The sequence below is a fragment of the Pseudochaenichthys georgianus genome, unplaced genomic scaffold, assembly GCF_902827115.2.
Source record: "Pseudochaenichthys georgianus unplaced genomic scaffold, fPseGeo1.2 scaffold_425_arrow_ctg1, whole genome shotgun sequence".
Lineage (NCBI taxonomy): Eukaryota > Metazoa > Chordata > Actinopteri > Perciformes > Channichthyidae > Pseudochaenichthys > Pseudochaenichthys georgianus.
This window is the reverse complement of record NW_027262990.1, coordinates 115,867-137,500: the sequence shown is the minus strand read 5'-3', so window position 1 is coordinate 137,500 and position 21,634 is coordinate 115,867. Positions and strand designations below refer to the sequence as shown.

At 40.4% G+C, this 21,634-nt stretch overlaps 2 protein-coding genes across 2 annotated transcripts; one reads left to right on the top strand and one right to left on the bottom strand.

Annotated features, from left to right (window-relative positions):
• Nucleotides 1-641: 641 nt before the first annotated feature.
• LOC117442407 (pepsin A-like) lies at nt 642-7,914 on the top strand. The gene is made up of 9 exons (XM_034078410.1): nt 642-697; nt 1,768-1,918; nt 2,803-2,920; nt 4,587-4,705; nt 5,747-5,943; nt 6,492-6,608; nt 6,693-6,834; nt 6,934-7,032; nt 7,777-7,914. The coding sequence occupies exons 1-9, from the start codon at nt 642-644 to the stop codon at nt 7,912-7,914; spliced, it is 1,137 nt and encodes a 378-aa protein (XP_033934301.1).
• A 5,704-nt stretch (nt 7,915-13,618) lies between these two features.
• On the bottom strand, nt 13,619-21,634 carry LOC117442409 (pepsin A-like). Its single transcript, XM_034078413.1, has 9 exons — nt 21,579-21,634; nt 19,964-20,114; nt 19,286-19,403; nt 17,850-17,968; nt 16,289-16,485; nt 15,187-15,303; nt 14,961-15,102; nt 14,763-14,861; nt 13,619-13,756 (listed from the first exon to the last, which is right to left on the bottom strand). The coding sequence occupies exons 1-9, from the start codon at nt 21,632-21,634 to the stop codon at nt 13,619-13,621; spliced, it is 1,137 nt and encodes a 378-aa protein (XP_033934304.1).

Here is a 21,634-nt window from a genome sequence, read left to right as displayed (position 1 = left end):
CGATGTCAATTAGGTAAAAATCAATCAAGAATATTTGCCTTTTATTAAATAAAAAATGTGGTTTGGTTTTGTGAAAACGATGTTGATTTAAAATATTCTTAAAACAAAGATTTTGGAGGTGATTTTTTACTTTATGCTTCATAAAAAGTAACATTGGGAAGACAAGACAACGGTTCAGCGTATGGAAGAAGAAGAAGAATAACAAATGGGGTATAAATAGGTATATATTTTATATTTAAAATATAAAAACAAAGTGTGAAACATTTTTATATGTAGTAAAACTGCATCTTAGTTTTATTTGCATCACCTTTTGACATTGCGAGAGGAAAAAGTCGTTCAAGCTTTAATCAAGTTTGTTTTCCTAACTTTACTTTTCTTGAGGTCAACGATTACCTGTTCCATTTCTTATCTTCACTTATCACTTATGTGCGTGCTGCCTTATCAAAGTGTAATGCTAAAATGTTAGTGCATTTGTATAAAAGAGGATGCGAAGCTGTGTGTAGGCACTAAAGTCTTTGGAGTCATACGGTGAGTTTACTGCACTTTATGGCTGCTGCAGTATTTCAGTTTCAGTGTTTCTGTGAAGTGATTTTTTGGTGAAATAACCTCCTTTTCTTGCAGTTGATAGCCAAGCCGTGAAAATGCAGCGTGCCTTTGTTCTGTGTGCCGTGGTGGCGCTGTCCGAGTGCTTCTTCCAGTAAGTCCTTCCTTTCTAAAATATATACCTGTATCTCGAAAGAAAATATTATTTTAAGTAAAGGCAGATTGGCATGTTTTTTTTGTAAAATACTGACATGGGTAGTGTCCAGAGGTGGGAAGCAACTAAGTACATTTACTCAAGTACTGCACTTAAGTGTACTTTTCCTCCACTATATGTATTTAATACCTTTAGTTACTTCACATATCTGGATGAATGATGCGAAATATAATCAAGTGTTAAATCAGACTTTAGTTCCACCTGGAGTAAATCCACCAGCTACCCTGCAGAATACAAAGTCATTCAAACTAGCTGCACCTTCACCAGCTTTGAGAACACTTTCATGATCATTCATTATAAAACATATCATATATATTATTCTGAAATTGACCAATCTGCACAACGACTACTTTTACTGTCTTTCACTATATTTTGATGAGAATACTTTTCTTGAGTTCTTCTACTATTACTCAAGTACAAGACCTGAGTACTTCTACTATTACTCAAGTACAATATCTGAGTACTTCTACTATTACTCAAGTACAAGATCTGACTACTTCTACTTTTACCCAAGTACAAGATCTGAGTACTTCTAATTTTACACAAGTACAAGACCTGAGTACTTCTACTATTACTCAAGTACAGGATCTGAGTACTTCTCCCACCTCTGGTAGTGGCGTAGTTTGGACCCAAACGCAGGACAAAGGAACGTATAACAGAAAATACTTGTATTTATTTCTTGGTCTAGACAAGGCAAAGCAAACCAGAACATAACTTCCTCAAAACGACAAACAACAATAAGAACAACATTAAACAGAAAAGCAGGACTTAATACAAGCAAAACTAAAGGTGCCAGTGTTTGCAGAGCTAATGGGGAACAACTTGGACTAATAACGGCGGGAAATTCTAACAAAATAGGCGGGAAAACCCATATATCTAGATTACAAGATAACAAATTGGCCGTCCATTAAATTCAATTGAAAACAAGATTGTTAACGTTGACGATGAAGGAAATAGGCAAACACCTCGTAGAATACAAAATGAAAGTGTCTCCCCTTGGTTTTTCGCAGGGTTCCTCTGGAGAAGGGTAAGACAGCGAGGGAGAACCTGGAAGAGCAAGGTCTTTGGGAGGAATACCGTCTCAAATACCCGTACAACCCCATGGTCAAGTTTGACGATAGCTTTGCTGTCGGCGACGAGTCCATGACCAACGACGCTGATGTGAGTAACAGCTGCTGAAGATTTAAAGGTCACCTATTATGTAGACAAAATCCACTTTTATCAATCAATCAATCAATCAATCAATCAATCAATCAATCAATCAATCAATCAATCAATGTTTATTTATATAGCCCAATATCACAAATGTTACATTTGTCTCAGTGGACTTCACAGTTTGTACAGAATATCAGTATGACAATACGACACCCTCTGTCCTTAGACCCTCTGTCCTTAGACCCTCTGTCCTTAGACCCTCTGTCCTCAGACCCTCACATCGTACAAGGAAAAACTTCCGGAGAAAACCCACAGTTTAAAGGGAAAAATGGGAGAAACCTCAGGGAGAGCAACAGAAGAGGGATCCCTCTCCCAGGACGGACAGACGTGCAATAGATGCTGTGTGTAAATTGAAAGGATAATACATTTGCAACATAGGTAGTCCTTGATTGATGTTGAGTGATTGATTGATTGATCGATGAGATTTTGGCCACTTTATGATGTCATAACGATGTTTTGTCTTGTGTAACCATTTGCCAATCACCAACCAAGGTAACCCCCCCCCCCCCCCCCTTATCACCTGAATCTCCTCCTCGAGCACCATTGAGTTATTTGTAACCAAATGTCTCTCAGAGGGGCGTGGGGAGGGGCTCCTTGTTTTCATCTAATGTAACAGACAGAGAATCAGCACTTTGGAAACAGGGTTGAAACAGAGGGGATTATGGGTAATGGTGCAATGATCTGTTTGGTGTTCCAGCCAATCAGAGACAGGTTCTGTATATACCTGAGACCTGTGATATATTGATGAGAAACAGGATAATAGGGGACCTTTAACAGATGAACTTTGATAAAGAAAGCTAAGGTTCCCATTGTGTCCTCTTCCTCTCCAGATGGCTTACTATGGCATCATCTCCATCGGGACCCCTCCTCAATCCTTCAAGGTCATCTTCGACACCGGATCCTCCAACCTGTGGATTCCCTCCATTTACTGCAACAGCCGTGCCTGCAGTACGTAAAACTCTTCATCTATTACTAGCATCTATTTAATGGTAATAACAGGATCACACAAAAGGCCGATGCATCTCAGATGCGCACAACGATCCATGTGGAAACATTATGGCCTTTTAAGCTGATAAATATTGAAAAAAGGAAGGACCAGATGAAACCTAAATCCATTGAGCAGTGGAAAAAGTGATCTGACAGTCCTTAAAGACGTGTAGAGAGAGTATGGTTGTGATTAGGCATCCAGAGTGAGTAGTTAGGGTGAGACCTAACTCTGTAGGAAAGCCGAACCTCAAAGCATTTGGTTGAAATATTAAGCTTGTATTCTGGCAATGGGTTAGGACAGTGGTCCGCGGACCACTGGTGGTCCGTGAGCGCCCCCAAGTGGTCCGTGAGTATATTGGTAAAATTTCACATTTGAAATAAATAAATGAATTTAAGTTTTCCGCACTCTCACGGGAATATCTCCGCAAAGGAACAAGCTTAAGTTTCATTTTTAATTGCATGATATAGCCCAGGGCAACACCTTCATCACACATTTTGAACTTGTTTGTACCACTTTCAGGGCATTTGTAATCTGTTCTAGAAAAACGATGTGATTTTGGATATTTGTGGAGTCAGGTGGTCCGCGAGTGTTTTTTTATTGGTTAAGTGGTCCTTGGTATGAAAAAGTTTGAGAAACACTGGGTTAGGAGGTAAGCTATGCATAGTTAAAACTAGGAACACAAATGAATCCAATTACCATTGAATTTCCCCTAAAAAAAGTCAATACAATGATGAGAATATCTCATCTTCAATTTTATCTCGTATATTGACGGCTCATATCTCTTATAACTGTTTCAGGTTACAACTTTACGAACAGCACTAAACAGAAAAGCAGGACTTAATACAAGCGGAAGTGCTGTTGTGTGCAGGGCGAATGGGGAAAATGTTAAACTAATAACTCCAGGAAAGTCAAACAAAACAGGCGGGAAAACCCACAAAGACAGGAAGTCAAAACAGACATGGGGAATTAAGTTTCAAAATAAAACACGAAAACCAAGATCTTGACAAACATGAGATGTAATCTCATCAGTGGAAATCTCCATTTACTTATTCCAGTATCTAGATTACAAGATTAATATTCCATTAATATATTAAATGGAAACAAATAAATCAAGATTACTAACTGTTTTTTTTCAATTGCATTACTTTGCACTCACTGCAAAATATGTTATTGTCAATAAACACCTAATCAGCAAATATTTAACAATTATTTTTAGTCTTTACATCTGTTCTTTCTAGACAACCACGACCAGTTTAACCCCGGTAGTCTTTAGATATGTTTTAGTAGAGAGTATGATTGTGATTAGGCATCCAGAGCGAGTTGTTTAGTCCAAGATCTGCAAATGAAAGATTGTAAATTCCCGTTATTTTACCACTTTAATGTCCACAATTTGTTCTTGTTATTATACAGCCCTTATCTCTGATGTTCTGAGGAAGTTGTTGTTAGGGTGGTTTGAAAGCCTAGATTGCAGATCATAGGTTAACTGTGGCAGTCCATTAAACTAGATTGAAAACAAGAGGTCAAGACTTTTCAATTATGCCATTTGCTTTAAAAAAAAAAATCACAAATATACACTTTATCAGACAAGCATTGTTAATATGTTTGTCCTACATCTGTTCTTTCTAGACAACCACGATAAGTTTAACCCCAGCACCAGCAGCACCTTCAGAAATAACGGCCATACTCTCAGGATCCAGTACGGCACCGGCAGCATGACCGGATTCCTGGGATACGACACTGTGACCGTAAGAAAATAAAGAAATTACTAACACTATATATTCAAAAATGGGTTCACAGTTCACATGTTTAACGATGAAGGTACACTGAATATCTGTTGGGCTGAAGTGTCCTATTTATGTGTTGCACAACCTTTTTTACTTGATTAGCAGAGGTGGGAAGTAGTGGAGTACAAATACTTTGTTACTGTACTTAAAGGTGGGGTAGGTAAGTTTGAGAAACCGGCTCGAGATACACTTTGTGTTATATTCCATGGAATGCTCTTAACATCCCGATAGAAATGAATATCTGAAGTGCTTTGACAAAAAATCCATTGAAAAATGTCCTCTGTGGAAGCCGTGGTACTGTAAAAAGCACGACCAATCATCTGAGCCGGCTAAAGTAACTGGATGGCCTACCTGCCTGTCAGCCTTCCATCTGTGCACAAACTTACCTCGTGCCCTCATTGGTAATGTGCGCGTTCGTGTGTGTTGGAGGAGGGGCTCTGTGAGGAAGTGGCAGATTTTCTCCGGTCGTGTATTTTCACATTCTAGCGCACTCGAGCTGGTTTCTCCAAAATTACCTACCCCACCTTTTAAGTACATTTTTCTGGTATCAATAATTTACTCCACTACTTATTTTTCTGACGATTTTTTATTGCGTGCTTATTGATTTGAACACGATCCGTGTATCCATCACTTCCTGGTCTTCTCTAAAGAAGAGGGACCAATGGAAACGTTGTCGTGTTGCCGTTGTTCAGCATGGAAACATTCATTAGCTAACAATGACATTATTGTTCTATTAATATAAAGGGAGGTCAGGTACTCTTTAAAACAGCTGCTAGTTATGGGTACTTTTTACTGTACATTTCAAAGCCTCTTTACTTTGACTTGAGTAACAACGTTTAGTCAGTACTTCTACTTTCACCAGAGTATTTTTAAACACGAGTATCTGTACTTCTACTTGAGTAAAGGATGTCTGTACTTTTGCCACCTCTGTTGATTAGCTAAATCAAATGATCCTGTTGTAATTTAAGAGTGTTTTTAATCCCTGTGTTCTGTGTTTCTCAGGTGGGTGGACTCGCTGTGAAGAACCAGATCATCGGCCTGAGTCAGACTGAAGCTCCCTTCATGCAGTACATGCGCGCTGACGGTATCCTCGGCCTGGCGTACCCTCGCCTCTCTGCATCCGGCGCTACACCCGTCTTCGACAACATGATGAGTGAGAATCTGGTCAACAAGGACATGTTCTCCGTGTACCTGAGCACGTAAGCACATAAATTACTATATACTGAGATAGCAACTGATTTCTACACAATTTTTCATTTTTTAAATTAATTTTTTATCATTTATTCTACTATTTCAACAATTCAACAGTTTATACATCCGAAAAAAAAAAAAATGAGTAATACAGAGGTAGCCCTCCTGTTTGTTAAAAAAAGATAATTCCGTAATTAAATACGGATGCAGATAAACAAAATTCTACCCATCCATATGTACACATATACATACACAAAGATATGTAAAGTAACTAAAGGTATTACATACATGTAGTGGAGTAAAAGTACACAATTTACCTCTGAATTGTAGTGGAGTAGAAGTAGAAAGTAGCATTAAATTGAAAGACTCAAGTAAAGTAAAGTACCTCCAAGTTGCATTTAAGTACAGTACTTGAGTTAATCTACTTAGTTACTTCCCACCTTTGCATCTATGAAAGGTAATAAAAGGATCACAAAATATAAATAAAATGAAAATAAAATAATAAAGTAAACAAAATAAAAACATTTATTAATGATGTTCTCTCCTGTCTTTGCAGTGACACTCAGCAAGGCAGTGTGGTGACCTTTGGTGGCATTGACCCCAACCATTATTCTGGTTCCATCACCTGGATCCCCCTCTCCCGCGAGCTGTACTGGCAGATCACAGTGGACAGGTAAAGAAACAAAAACACAGCATTACAAATCCTCCAGAACTCTCTAAACGTGTTCTGATGCATGCTGTTCTGTTTCTCTTTCAGTGTTACTGTCAATGGTGAGGTTGTGGCCTGTAATGGCGGCTGCCAGGCTATCGTTGATACAGGTACTTCTCTGATTGTCGGACCTCAGAGCAGTATCAGCAACATCAACAGCAAAGTGGGAGCTACCAACAACAACGGAGACGTAAGTGCCCAAATGTTAAAGGATATTCCCGCAGCTTCTTGTTGTTGAAAGAACGGTACAAAAAACGTAACTCTTTCCTCCATTTTTCTTTTGCTTCAGTACATGGTCAACTGCAACAGCATTGCCCAATTGCCTGATGTGATCTTCCACATCCACGGAGAGACCTTCACAATCCCAGGCTCTGGCTACGTCCGCGGGGTAAGATGTTCTGCTTGCCTGCCAGACACTTTACCTTAGTGATGCATGAATGAGTCCTAAAACCCAGTAATGCTGACTCATTTCTGGATTTTAGGATTACTTTCTGCACCACTATCCTCCCATTAGCCTCCTTAAGCTTAGCGGTGGTGATGTGAAGTGAAGTCATGTGAGCGTGCTGTAGTTCCTTTATAGCCCAACATTAGCCTCCTTTAGCTTAGCGGTGGTGAAGTCATGTTACCGTGCTGTAGTTCCTTTATGGCCCAACATTAGCCTCCTTAAGCTTAGCGGTGGTGACGTGAAGTCATGTGGCCGTGCTGTAGTTCCTTTATAGCCCAACATTAGCCTCCTTAAGCTTAGCGGTGGTGAAGTGAAGTCATGTGACCGTGCTGTAGTTCCTTTATAGCCCAACATTAGCCACCTTTAGCTTAGCGGTGGTGACGTGAAGTCATGTGAGCGTGCTGTAGTTCCTTTATAGCCCAACATTAGCCACCTTTAGCTTAGAGGTGGTGACGTGAAGTCATGTGAGCGTGCTGTAGTTCCTTTATAGCCCAACATTAGCCACCTTTAGCTTAGCGGTGGTGACGTGAAGTCATGTGACCGTGCTGTAGTTTATCTAATGGAAAGAAACCATTGGCTTTGTGTTAAGGGAACCAGGGAGATGCTAGTTTCTAGGTTGGCGTACATAAATACATCCTCCCTGCACTATTTTGTCCCCCTCCATCTGAAACTCTTCTCTTTCCACAGTCTCAGTCCTATGGCTGCCGTACTGGCTTCGGTAACGGAGGAGACAACCTGTGGATCCTGGGAGACGTCTTCATCAGACAGTACTACGCCATCTTCAGCAGAGCCCAGAACATGGTGGGTCTGGCCAAGGCTAAATGAGAAACCTGGAGTCACTCCTACCAACATCTTTAAATCAATCACATGTGTTTTATAGTAGGATTTACAAAATGCCTGAGACGCAAATCTTTTCCCTGTCCGAAATATGATTATATTTCCTCATATCCAATAAAGAGAGTTCAATCTAATTGACTGGTGTTTTTCTAACATGTACAATAAATAAATATGACACACACTTTTATGTGAAGACATAGACACATGAATATTTGATGATATGCATTTGATTTTAAGATTATTTAAAGGTGTGTTTGCCTTTATTTGACCGATGACAGGTTATAAATGAGGGATGGAAAGAGGTATGACATGCAAATCATTTACTAAGCCTGGAATCAAACTTTGGACAAGAAGCTTATTGTTTGATTAAACAATCACCAATCAGTCAATGAGTCACAAAGATTTAGGTTGACAGTAAAGTTTGAAGCTTACAAAAACCTGTATTTATTAAGAGACTACATCTTGGTTTTGGTCAATAACTTTGTCTGACCAGTGGCGAGCCATGACTTTTATACCTGCGGCTGTCTTTTTGGTGTCCACTAAATAAAGGATTGCTATACTTTCAGACCCCTCGCCTCCCAGCTTTTTGTTGCAGCCCAAGAGCCGGGTTGTAACATATGGGGCAGGGCCGGCCCTAGACTTTTAGGGGCCCTAAGCGAGCTTTGGCTTGGGGGCCCCCCCTCACTCTAGCGCGTTCTCACTACACACAACACGGAACCAGCTTTTGTTGATGTTAGCATAAAGACACATTTTGTTTAAATAAGCATGTGAATATCGTGGACCAAACCGCCTCTAGGGGGGTCCGGGGGCATGCTCCCCCGGGAAGATTGTTTTTTAAATATTGAAGTTAAAAGCATCAATCTGGTGCATTAAGAGATCTGTGGATACATCTCTCAACACCCATATGAAACAGAACTGTAAACAGATTTTTCTTTATGGATATTTTACAAATCACTCCCCTTTTAAACTGTATTCTTGTTTTACTGTCATATAGTATTTCATAACTGTTATTCATGTATTCTCTCTGGCTATCCATCTCATAATGTTCATATAGAAACTAGCTGCCAATAGGAATATCATTCAGAAGAATTATAATTTCATGCAAAACTCTGTCACAAAAAGAGGTTGAACATTTAAATGCAGGTGTTGTTATGGCAACGTCAGTGGCCAAACAGCCTCATGTACTGCTGCAAATATGTTCAAACATGCTGTCGACACGTAAAGCAGTGGCATGCCACCATTTCAGCTGACTTTTCCTCAGAAATACTGTCACATAACATCCATATATTTCAGTGCTAAGTTGATGCTTAGCTAAGCTAACTATGAAACACAAACTGACAGGACTCCGGATCAACTGTGTACTGTAAGGTAGCTTCTAGCTTCATGTCGAACAGTAAGTCAACATTTCCCAGAGAGCTTTCTTTGAAATCATCAGGTAGCGCTAACAAATATTACATTTAGATTGTATGACAAAGTGTTTATTTAATATATCTGGCTAGTTATAGCTACTTGCTAAAGGTTTAGCTTACCAGCGTGATTCAAAGTAACGTCAACCTAGCTGTAATTTATGCGTTGCTTACATGTTCGCATGACTTGGAAGTTTACTGACATTTACATGCCTTGTTTATCTGGCTCAAGTGCGGCTCTGGGGTTGTTGTGTGAGAAAAGATGTCTTATGTCCATCTTAAAAAACTCTGAGTCCGACTGACAGTTTATTTGAAACATTGTCACAGCTCACAGGATAGGTACCTGTCAGCCAATAAGACAGATGTTTATTTCCATTCAACTCTCTGGTTGGTCTGGTATCCTGCCTCTGTTGCATTAACTGAACACGGGAAATTACATTAGCCGCTTTCACACCAAGTACTTTGCCGTACTTAGTGCTCAGCACTTAGTACCCCCATGGAAGTAAGTACAGATCGCGGTCACACCGGAATAAGTTCCCTGAGGGAAGATTATGCAAATGAAGCCGCTGATGTCACTTTTTCTTCTTCTGCTTTGGGTTTACTGGCAGGCCGCAAACAACTTCACGGTGTATACTGCCACCCGTCCCCGTCCGGAAGTCCCCGGAGTTGGGGACTGGCTTCAGTAGAAGCTGCTGGGACTCCCACAATGTGCCTCTGAACCTTGACAAGTGCATGTTTCAGGCTTATCAATTAATGTAATGTAATGTAATGTTATCAATTAACGACAGGGGTCACAAACATAAGAGCAGCTGTTAAATAAAGCTCTTCTGACCTTAGCTGGCATGTGGGTATATATATTAATGCTGCCCATTATGGGCACAAGCAATTTTCACCCATTTATTAATTATATGTTTTAAATTTGAGTGTTTCCTATCCCCTAAACCTCCAGGGATGTACACAGTTTAATACTGGCAACTTCTCATTATGGGAAATACGAAAACGTCTTTTAAAACTACAACTCCCAGCAGAGACGTGCCATAGATAGAGAACATGTTGCGAAACAGAATAGCCAGCATGTGTAGTTCTGGGGACGGGGTGGGGGAGGGGGGACGTGGTGGACCCGTTCAAATCCAGTTTTGGACAGTCTGCCGTGGTTCCATCCCATTGCAGGTGCTGTTCGAGGCTCGGCTTAACCCTCGGAGCACACTCTCCAATCACAGAGCTTGAGGACTATCACAGGGTTTGTCAAACAGAGCACATGGTGTAGTCCAAACGATAGCTGGGGATTCTGGGTAGTGTAGTGTCTTCTGCCATCCTTTACTCCGAAAAATATTAATTTCTCCGAATCGAAGGGGAAAAATACGAAAGCATTGCACACAATTTAAACCAATCAATGTTGTGTAATTAACAAGGATAATCTGGTGTTTTTTAGTCGATGAGTAGTGCAGATATCACTGTAAAATCAATCGACAGTAAGGGGAATACTTACTTCCGGGTGTACAATTCTCCGTTATCCAATGAGAATGGACGCTCACATTGCCTTTAAGGGCAGCCGACACAAACGAATGCCGTGCTTCCATGAGCGTCAAATCCCACCGCAGATGGGAATACATTGCAATCAGTTGAGAGCTATTTGCGTCCCTTTATGAAGCTGAAGGAGCCTAGGAGCGTCACAACTGCACGCCACGGACACTGACCAAACGTCGCTCCCTTACCATAGTTGAAACTGCTATTGACATGTGCAGAAAATGACCCTATATCTAGTTTTCGTATATATATATATGCATTTATTGTTTTTGTTAATTTTTTCTCCTGTTTTCTTTATTTTTTTGCACTCCTTCATTTCTATACGTTTTTGACGCAATAATGCCGCTGTATTAGGATGATGGCCGCGGGGCCACTAGGGGCATATGGGAAGAAACGGCTCTGGTTCCTGCTAGAGAGGTGGTAATATCCTGGGGAGAAAAAAGTACCAATTTTGGCTGGGCGAAATGCAAACCACGCCCCGTAAAACTCTGAAAAGTTTTGTGAAGCCGCCATTGTATTTGCTGGCATTAGCATTATTAGCATTAGCCCCGTGCACCAACGCAGAGAGAATAACTTATGACAACACAAAAGAAAACATGGGAGCGGTGGAGATGAGGAGGTGTCGGCGTTCTGGCGATTTACTCGGAAGGCTTCAGTAGAAGCTGCTGGGAGTCCCAGCAGCTTCTACTGAAGCCAGTCCCCAACTCCGGGGACTTCCGGACGGGGACTCTGGATGGCAGTATACGCCGCAAAGTTGTTTGAGGCCTGCCAGTAAACCCAAAGCAGAAGAAGAAAAAGTGATGTCAGCGGCTTCATTTGCGTAATCTTCCCTCAGAGAACTTATTCCGGTGTGAACGCGATCTGTACTTACTTCCATGGCGGTACTAAGTGCTGAGAACTAAGTACGGCAAAGTACTTTGTGTGAAAGCGGCTAATGTAATTTCCCGTGTTCAGTGAATGCAACAGAGGCAAGATACCAGACCAACCAGAGAGTTGAATGGAAATAAACATCTGTCTTATTGGCTGACAGATACCTATCCTGTGAGCTGTGACAATGTTTCAAATAAATTGTCAGTCGGACTCAGAAATTTTGAAGATGGACATAAGACATTTTGTTCTGATACAATAACCCCAGAGCCGCACTTGAGCCAGATAAACAAGGCATGTCAATGTCAGTAAACTTCCAAGTCATGCGAACATGTAAGCAACGCATAAATTACAGCTAGGTTGACGTTACTTTGAATCGCACTGGTAAGCTAAACCGTTAGCAAGTAGCTATAACTAGCCAGATATATTAAATAAACACTTTGTCATACAATCTAAATGTAATATTTTTTAGCGCTACCTGATGATTTAAAAGAAAGCTCTCTGGGAAATGTTGACTTACTGTTCGACATGAAGCTAGAAGCTACCTTACAGTACCAGTTGATCCGGAGTCCTGTCAGTTTGTGTTTCATAGTTAGCTTAGCTAAGCATCAACTTAGCACCGAAATATATGGATGTTATGTGACAGTATTTCTGAGGAAAAGTCAGCTGAAATGGTGGCATGCAACTGCTTTACGTGTCGACAGCGTGTTTGAACATATTTGCAGCAGTAAATGTGGCTGTTTGGCCACTGACGTTGCCATAACAACCCTGAATTTAAATGTTCAACCTCTTTTTGTGACAGAGTTTTGCATGAAATTATAATTCTTCTGAATGATATTCCTATTGGCAGCTAGTTTCTATGTGAACATTATGAGATGGAGAGCCAGAGAGAATACATGAATAACAGTTATGAAATAAAATATATGACAGTAAAACAAGAATACAGTTTAAAAGGGGAGGGATTTGTAAAATATCCATAAAGAAAAATCTGTTTACAGTTCTGTTTCATATGGGTGTTGAGAGATGTATCCATAGATCTCTTAATGCACCAGATTGATGCTTTTAACTTCAATATTTAAAAAACAATCTTCCCGGGGGAGCATGCCCCCGGACCCCCCTAGAGGAGGTTAGGTCCACGATATTCACATGCTTATTTAAACAAAATGTGTCTTTATGCTAACATCTTAAGACAAAAGTTGGTTCCGTGTTGTGTGTAATGAGAACGCGCTAGAGTGAGGGGGGCCCCAAGCCAAATCTCGCTTAGGGCCCCTAAAAGTCTAGGGCCGGCCCTGCCCCATATGTTACAACCCGGCTCTTGGGCTGCAACAAAAAGCTGGGAGGCGAGGGGTCTGAAAGTATAGCAATCCTTTATTTAGTGGACACCAAAAAGACAGCCGCAGGTATAAAAGTCACGGCTCGCCACTGGTCAGACAAAGTTATTGACCAAAACCAAGATTTGGTCTCTTAATAAATACAGGTTTTTGTAAGCTTCAAACTTTACTGTCAACCTAAATCTTTGTGACTCATTGACTGATTGGTGATTGTTGAATCAAACATTAAGCTTCTTGTCCCACGTTTGATTCCAGTGAATGATTTGCATGTCATACCTCTTTCCATCCCTCATTTATAACCTGCCATCGGTCAAATAAAGGCAAACACACCTTTAAATAATCTTAAAATCAAATGCATATCATCAAATATTCATGTGTCTATGTCTTCACTTAAAAGTGGGTGTCATATTTATTTATTGTACATTTTAGAAAAACACCAGTCAATTAGATTGAACTCTCTTTATTGGATATGAGGAAATATAATCATATTTCGGACAGGGAAAAGATTTGCTATAAAACACATGTGATTGATTTAAAGATGTTGGTATGACTCCAGGTTTTTCATCTAGCCGTGGCCAGACCCACCATGTTCTGGGCTCTGCTGAAGATGGCGTAGTACTGTCTGATGAAGACGTCTCCCAGGATCCACAGGTTGTCTCCTCCGTTACCGAAGCCAGTACGGCAGCCATAGGACTGAGACTGTGGAAAGAGAAGAGTTTCAGATGGAGGGGGACAAAATAGTGCAGGGAGGATGTATTTCTGTACGCCAACCTAGAAACTAGCATCTCCCTGGTTCACTCAACAAAAAGCCAATGGTTTCTTTCCATTAGATAAACTACAGCACGGTCACATGACTTCACGTCACCACCGCTAAGCTAAAGGTGGCTAATGTTGGGCTATAAAGGAACTACAGCACGGTCACATGACTTCACATCACCACCGCTAAGCTAAAGGCGGCTAACGTTGGGCTATAAAGGAACTACAGCACGGTCACATGACTTCACGTCAACACCGCTAAGCTAAAGGAGGCTAATGTTGGGCTATAAAGGAACTACAGCACGGTCACATGACTTCACGTCACCACCGCTAAGCTAAAGGAGGCTAATGTTGGACTATAAAGGAACTACAGCACGGTCACATGACTTCACGTCACCACCGCTAAGCTAAAGGCGGCTAACGTTGGGCTATAAAGGAACTACAGAACGGTCACATGAATTCACGTCACCACCGCTAAGCTAAAGGCGGCTAACGTTGGGCTATAAAGGAACTACAGAACGGTCACATGACTTCACGTCACCACCGCTAAGCTAAAGGAGGCTAACGTTGGGCTATAAAGGAACTACAGAACGGTCACATGACTTCACGTCACCTCCGCTAAGCTAAAGGCGGGTGGACGTGATGACGTTTAGTCGTCTCATTTAGACACTTGTTAGCATCCACCATTTTTTTAATTCACCAGTGGGGTATTTACTGACGTATTTGATGTCGTAAAATTAAAATCTCTTCATCTTGTGTTAACCACAGACCTTCTTATTTCAGGCTAACAACCATAAACACGTTCAAAACACCATTTACTCTGAGACGGGGAGGATAGTGTTGCAGAAATTAGTCCTAAAATCCAGAAATTAGTCAGCATTACTGGGTTTTAGGACTCATTCATGCATCACTAAGGTAAAGTATCTGGCAGACAAGCAGAACATCTTACCCCGCGGACGTAGCCAGTGCCTGGGATTGTGAAGGTCTCTCCGTGGATGTGGAAGATCACATCAGGCAATTGGGCAATGCTGTTGCAGTTGACCATGTACTGAAGCAAAAGAAAAATGGAGGAAAGAGTTACGTTTTTTGTACCGTTCTTTCAACAACAAGAAGCTGCGGGAATATCCTTTAACATTTGGGCACTTACGTCTCCGTTGTTGTTGGTAGCTCCCACTTTGCTGTTGATGTTGCTGATGCTGCTCTGAGGTCCGACAATCAGAGAAGTACCGGTGTCAACGATAGCCTGGCAGCCGCCATTACAGGCCACAACCTCACCATTGACAGTAACACTGAAAGAGAAACAGAACAGCATGCATCAGAACACGTTTAGAGATTTCTGGAGGATTTGTAATGCTGTGTTTTTGTTTCTTCACCTGTCCACTGTGATCTGCCAGTACAGCTCGCGGGAGAGGGGGATCCAGGTGATGGAACCAGAATAATGGTTGGGGTCAATGCCACCAAAGGTCACCACACTGCCTTGCTGAGTGTCACTGCAAAGACAGGAGAGAACATCATTAATTAATTGTTTTATTTTTTTTACTTTATTATTTTATTTTCATTTTATTTATATTTTGTGATCCTTTTATTACCTTTCATAGATGCAGAAGTGGGAAGTAACTAAGTACATTAACTCAAGTACTGTACTTAAATACAACTTGGAGGTAATTTACTGTACTTGACTATTTCAATGTAATGCTACTTTCAACTTCTACTCCGCTACAATTCAGAGGTAAATTGTGTACTTTGACTCCACTACATGTATTTAATACCTTTAGTTACTTTACAGATCTATGTGTATGTATATGTGTACATATGTATGGGTAGAACTTTGTTTATCTGCTTGCGTATTTAATTACGGAATTATCTTTTTTTAACTAACAGGAGGGCTACCTCTGTATTACTCATTTTGTTTATTTTTCGGATGTATAAACTGTATAATTGTTGAAATAGTAGAATAAATGATAAAAAATACATTTTGAAAATGAAAGATTGTCTAGAAATCAGTTGCTATCTCAGTATAGAGCGGTGCAGGGATGATGTCTTTTTGTGACTTGGAAGTTAGCATCGCAAGTTAGCATCCCTCAACAAAAAGCTAATGGGAATTTTGGAATATTGCAGAAAATAGTTGTTTTGAGAGATAATCTCCACATATTAACAACACTTTATGAAGACAAAAGCTAATGTAAGGCTATATCGATAAGCTAACGTTGGCTAATGTTGGGTGTGATGAAGTTTAGTCGTCTTATTTAGACACTTGTTAGCAAACGCCATTTTTAAATCCACCACTGGGGTATTTACTGATGTATTTTATGTCGTAGAACAAAACGTGAAAATCCTTTCCAACCAAAAAACATTAAAAAAAACTTCAAGACGAGGGAACAAGAAGTGGTTAAAGCTGACTTATTCAATGGTTTTAAGACTCATTCCTGCATTAGTCCTCTTGATTGGATGATACAAAGTTATTTATGTGCTTACGTGCTCAGGTACACGGAGAACATGTCCTTGTTGACCAGATTCTCACTCATCATGTTGTCGAAGACGGGTGTAGCGCCGGATGCAGACAGGCGAGGGTACGCCAGGCCGAGGATACCGTCAGCGCGCATGTACTGCATGAAGGGAGCTTCAGTCTGACTCAGGCCGATGATCTGGTTCTTCACAGCGAGTCCACCCACCTGAGAAACACAGAACACAGGGATTCAAAACACTCTTAAATTACAACAGGATCATTTTATTTAGCTAATCAACAGAGATGGCAAAAGTACAGACATCCTTTACTCAAGTAGAAGTACAGATACTCGTGTTTAAAAATACTCTGGTGAAAGTAGAAGTACTGACTAAACTTCTTTACTCAAGTAAAAGTAAAGAGGCTTTGAAGTGTACTTCAGTAAAAAGTACCCATAGCTAGCAGCTGTTTTAAAGAGTACCTGACCTCCCTTTATATCAATAGAACAATAATGTCATTGTTAGCTAATGAATGTTTCCATGCTGAACAACAGCAACACGACAACGTTTCCATTGGTCCCTCTTCTTTAGAGAAGACCAGGAAGTGATGGATACACGGATCGTGTTCAAATCAATAGGCACACAATAAAAAATCATCAGAAAAATAAGTAGTGGAGTAAAGTATTGATACCAGACAAAAGTACTTAAAGGTGGGGTGGGTAATTTTGGAGAAACCAGCTCGAGTGCGCTAGAATTTGATAATACACGACTGGAGAAAATCTGCCACTTCCTCACAGAGCCCCTCCTCCAACACACACAAACGCGCACATGACCAATGAGGGCACGAGATAAGTTTGTGCCCAGATGGAAGGCTGACAGGCAGGTAGGCCATCCAGTTACTTTAGCCGGCTCAGATGATTGTTTGTGCTTTTTTACAGTACTACGGCTTCCACAGAGGACATTTTTCAATGGATTTTTTGTCAAAGCACTTCAGATATTCATTTCTATCGGGATGTTAAGAGCATTCCATGGAATATAACAAAAAGTGTATCTCGAGCCTGTTTCTCAAACTTACCTACCCCACCTTTAAGTACCGTACTTTTCGGACTATAAGCCGCGACTTTTTTCCCCATTTTTTTTGTCCAGCTAACGGCCACTCAGGAACCTCCTAAATCTATGGATTTTACAGGTAAAATTAACCACCTTTAACTCTATGGGCTCTATGACCGGTCCGCGCCCGCCACCTTTAAGCGGCGGGCTCCAGCAGGAAAAGCTGGAGGCCGGAAAAGAGTGAGACAGGTAGCGCGCCAAAGTAAAAGTGGAACCGAGAGACAGAACGAGAGCAAGACAGACGGACAATTTAGCTGCTGCGGCTTATATGCAGGTGCGCTTTATAGTCTGAAAAGTACGGTACAGTAACAAAGTATTTGTACTCCACTACTTCCCACCTCTGATAATCAAGTAAAAAAGGTTGTGCAACACATAAATAGGACACTTCAGCCCAACAGATATTCAGTGTACCTTCATCGTTAAACATGTGAACTGTGAAGCCATTTTCGAATATATAGTGTTAGTAATTTCTTTATTTTCTTACGGTCACAGTGTCGTATCCCAGGAATCCGGTCATGCTGCCGGTGCCGTACTGGATCCTGAGAGCATGGCCGTTATTTCTGAAGGTGCTGCTGGTGCTGGGGTTAAACTTATCGTGGTTGTCTAGAAAGAACAGATGTAGGACAAACATATTAACAATGCTTGTCTGATAAAGTGTATATTTTTGAATTTTTTTTAAAGCAAATGGCATAATTAAAAAGTCTTGACCTCTTGTTTTCAATCTAGTTTAATGGACTGCCACAGTTAACCTATGATCTGCAATCTAGGCTTTCAAACCACCCTAACAACAACTTCCTCAGAATATCAGAGATAAGGGCTGTATAATAACAAGAACAAATGTGGACATTAAAGTGGTAAAATAACGGGAATTTACAATCTTTCATTTGCAGATCTTGGACTAAACAACTCGCTCTGGATGCCTAATCACAATCATACTCTCTACTAAAACATCTCTAAAGACTACCGGGGTTAAACTTGTCGAAGAAAGTTGTCTAGAAAGAACAGATGTAAAGACTAAAAATAATTGTTAAATGTTTGCTGATTAGGTGTTTATTGACAATAACATATTTTGCAGTAAGTGCAAAGTAAAGCAATTGAAAAAGAACAGTTAGTAATCTTGATTTATTTTTTTCCATTTAATTTATTAATGGAATATTAATCTTGTAATCTAGATACTGGAATAAATAAATGGAGATTTCCACTGATGAGATTACATCTCATGTTTGTCAAGATCTTGGTTTTCGTGTTTTATTTTGAAACTTTATTCCCCATGTCTGTTTTGACTTCCTGTCTTTGTGGGTTTTCCCGCCTGTTTTGTTTGACTTTCCTGGAGTTATTAGTTTAACATTTTCCCCATTCGCCCTGCAAACAACAGCACTTCCGCTTGTATTAAGTCCTGCTTTTCTGTTTAGTGCTGTTCTTAAAACTGTAACCTGAAACAGGTATAAGAGATATGAGCCGTCAATTTACGAGATAAAATTGACGATGAGATATTCTCATCATTTTATTGACTTTTTTTAGGGGAAATTCACTGGTAATTGGATTCATTTGTGTTCCTAGTTTTAACTATGCATAGCTTACCTCCTAACCCATTGCCCAAATACAAGCCTAATATTTCAACCAAATGCTTTGAGGTTCGGCTTTCCTACAGAGTTAGGTCTCACCCTAACTACTCACTCTGGATGCCTAATCACAACCATACTCTCTCTACACGTCTTTAAGGACTGTCAGATCACTTTTTCCACTACTCAATGGATTTAGGTTTCATCTGGTCCTTCCTTTTTTTCAATATTTATCAGCTTAAAAGGCCATAATGTTTCCACATGGATCGTTGTGCGCATCTGAGATGCATCGGCCTTTTGTGTGATCCTGTTATTACCATTAAATAGACGCTAGTAATAGATGAAGAGTTTTACGTACTGCAGGCGCGGCTGTTGCAGTAGATCGAGGGAATCCACAGGTTGGAGGATCCGGTGTCGAAGATGACCTTGAAGGATTGAGGAGGGGTCCCGATGGAGATGATGCCATAGTAAGCCAGCTGGAGAGGAAGAGGACACAATGGGAACCTTAGCTTTCTTTATCAAAGTTCATCTGTTAAAGGTCCCCTATTATCCTGTTTCTCATCAATATATCACAGGTCTCAGGTATATACAGAACATGTCTCTGATTGGCTGGAACACCAAACAGATCATTGCAGCATTACCCATAATCCCCTCTGTTTCAGCCCTATTTCCAAAGTGCTGATTCTCTGTCTGTTACTTCAGATGAAAATAAGGAGCCCCTCCCCACGCCCCTCTGAGAGACATTTGGTTACAAAGAACTCAATGGTGCTCTAGGAGGAGATTCAGGTGATAAGGGGGGGGGGTTACCTTGGTTACCTTGGTTGCTGATTGGCTAACAAGACAAAACATCGTTATGACATCATAAAGTGGCCAAAATCTGATCAGCTCATTTTCAGACAGGTTTTTATAGAAATGGATCAAAAAGAGAGACAATCTTTGTTCCTGAAACTTTCAGAGTCTCTTTCCACAGAAAAGGAAAATGTGGATTTTGTCTACATAATAGGTGACCTTTAAATCTTCAGCAGCTGTTACTCACATCAGCGTCGTTGGTCATGGACTCGTCGCCGACAGCAAAGCTATCGTCAAACTTGACCATGGGGTTGTACGGGTATTTGAGACGGTATTCCTCCCAAAGACCTTGCTCTTCCAGGTTCTCCCTCGCTGTCTTACCCTTCTCCAGAGGAACCCTGCGAAAAACCAAGGGGAGACACTTTCATTTGGTTTTCCATGACAGGTTTTATTATCATATGCACAAAGCTATAGCAGTGTAGAAATGGCAATGAAATTCTTCTGACCTGAGCTCCTCCAACCATGATAAAATACAAAAATACAAATTGTGCAAGAAGTCGATATACATGAACTCTGCAATGCACCAACTGGGGACACTTTCATTTTGTTTTCTACGAGGTTTTTGCATGTTTCCTTCATCGTCAACGTTAACAATCTTGTTTTCAATTGAATTTAATGGACTGCCAATTTTTTATCTTGTAATCTAGATATGTGGGTTTTCCCGCCTATTTTGTTAGAATTTCCCGCCGTTATTAGTCCAAGTTGTTCCCCATTAGCTCTGCAAACACTGGCACCTTTAGTTTTGTTTGTATTAAGTCCTGCTTTTCTGTTTAATGTTGTTCTTATTGTTGTTTGCCGTTTTGAAGAAGTTATGTTCTGGTTTGCTTTGCCTTGTCTAGACCAAGAAACAAATAAAAGTATGTTCTGTTATACATTCCTTTTTCCTGCGTTTGGGTCCAAACTACGCCACTACCAGAGGTGGGAGAAGTACTCAGATCCTGTACTTGAGTAAAAGTAAAAGTACTCAGATCTTGTTATTGAGTAAAAGTAGAAGTACTCAGGTCTTGTACTTGAGTAAAAGTAAAATTACTCAGATCTAGTACTTGAGTAAAAGTAGAAGTACTCAGATCTTGTACTTGAGTAAAAGTAAAAGTACTCAGATCTTGTTCTTGAGTAAAAGTAGAAGTACTCAGGTCTTGTACTTGAGTAAAAGTAGAAGTACTCAGATCGTGTACTTGAGTAAAAGTAGAAGTACTCAGATCTTGTACTTGAGTAAAAGTAGAAGTACCAGAGTGTAGGAATACTCTGTTACAGTCAAAGTCCTGCATTCAAAATGTTCCTCAAGTGAAAGTAGAAAGTATTCTCATCAAAATATAGTGAAAGTAGTGACAGTAAAAGTAGTCGTTGTGCAGATTGGTCCATTTCAGAATAATATATATGATATGTTTTATAATGATTGATCATGAAAGTGTTCTCAAAGCTGGTGAAGGTGCAGCTAGTCTGAAGTACTTTGTAGACTGCAGGGTAGCTGGTGGATTTACTCCAGGTGGAACTTAAGTCTGATTTAACACTTGATTAGATTTCACATCATTCATCCAGATCTGTGAAGTAACTAAAGGTATTAACTACATGTAGTGGAGTACAAGTACACCATTTACCTCTGAACTGTAGTGGAGTAGAAGCACAAGTAGCATCAACATTGTACTTAAGTGCAGTACTTGAGTAAATGTACTTAGTTACCTCCCACCTCTGGACACTACCCATGTCAGTATTTTACAAAAAAACATGGACCAATCTGCCTTTACTTAAAATAATATTTTCTTTCGAGATACAGGTATATATTTTAGAAAGGAAGGACTTACTGGAAGAAGCACTCGGACAGCGCCACCACGGCACACAGAACAAAGGCACGCTGCAT

What these genes read in the sequence shown, in the direction of transcription:
- LOC117442407 (XM_034078410.1), top strand. Translation starts at nt 642, where the DNA reads ATGCAGCGTGCCTTTGTTCTGTGTGCCGTGGTGGCGCTGTCCGAGTGC. An exon ending in TTCTCCGTGTACCTGAGCAC is followed by an intron (nt 5,944 to 6,491) that starts GTAAGCACATAA and finishes CTGTCTTTGCAG; the next exon opens with TGACACTCAGCAAGGCAGTG. An exon ending in TGGCAGATCACAGTGGACAG is followed by an intron (nt 6,609 to 6,692) that starts GTAAAGAAACAA and finishes TTTCTCTTTCAG; the next exon opens with TGTTACTGTCAATGGTGAGG.
- LOC117442409 (XM_034078413.1), bottom strand. Translation starts at nt 21,634, where the DNA reads ATGCAGCGTGCCTTTGTTCTGTGTGCCGTGGTGGCGCTGTCCGAGTGC. An exon ending in CTGCAACAGCCGCGCCTGCA is followed by an intron (nt 17,969 to 19,285) that starts GTACGTAAAACT and finishes TGTTCTTTCTAG; the next exon opens with ACAACCACGATAAGTTTAAC. An exon ending in GCACTGGCTACGTCCGCGGG is followed by an intron (nt 13,757 to 14,762) that starts GTAAGATGTTCT and finishes CTCTTTCCACAG; the next exon opens with TCTCAGTCCTATGGCTGCCG.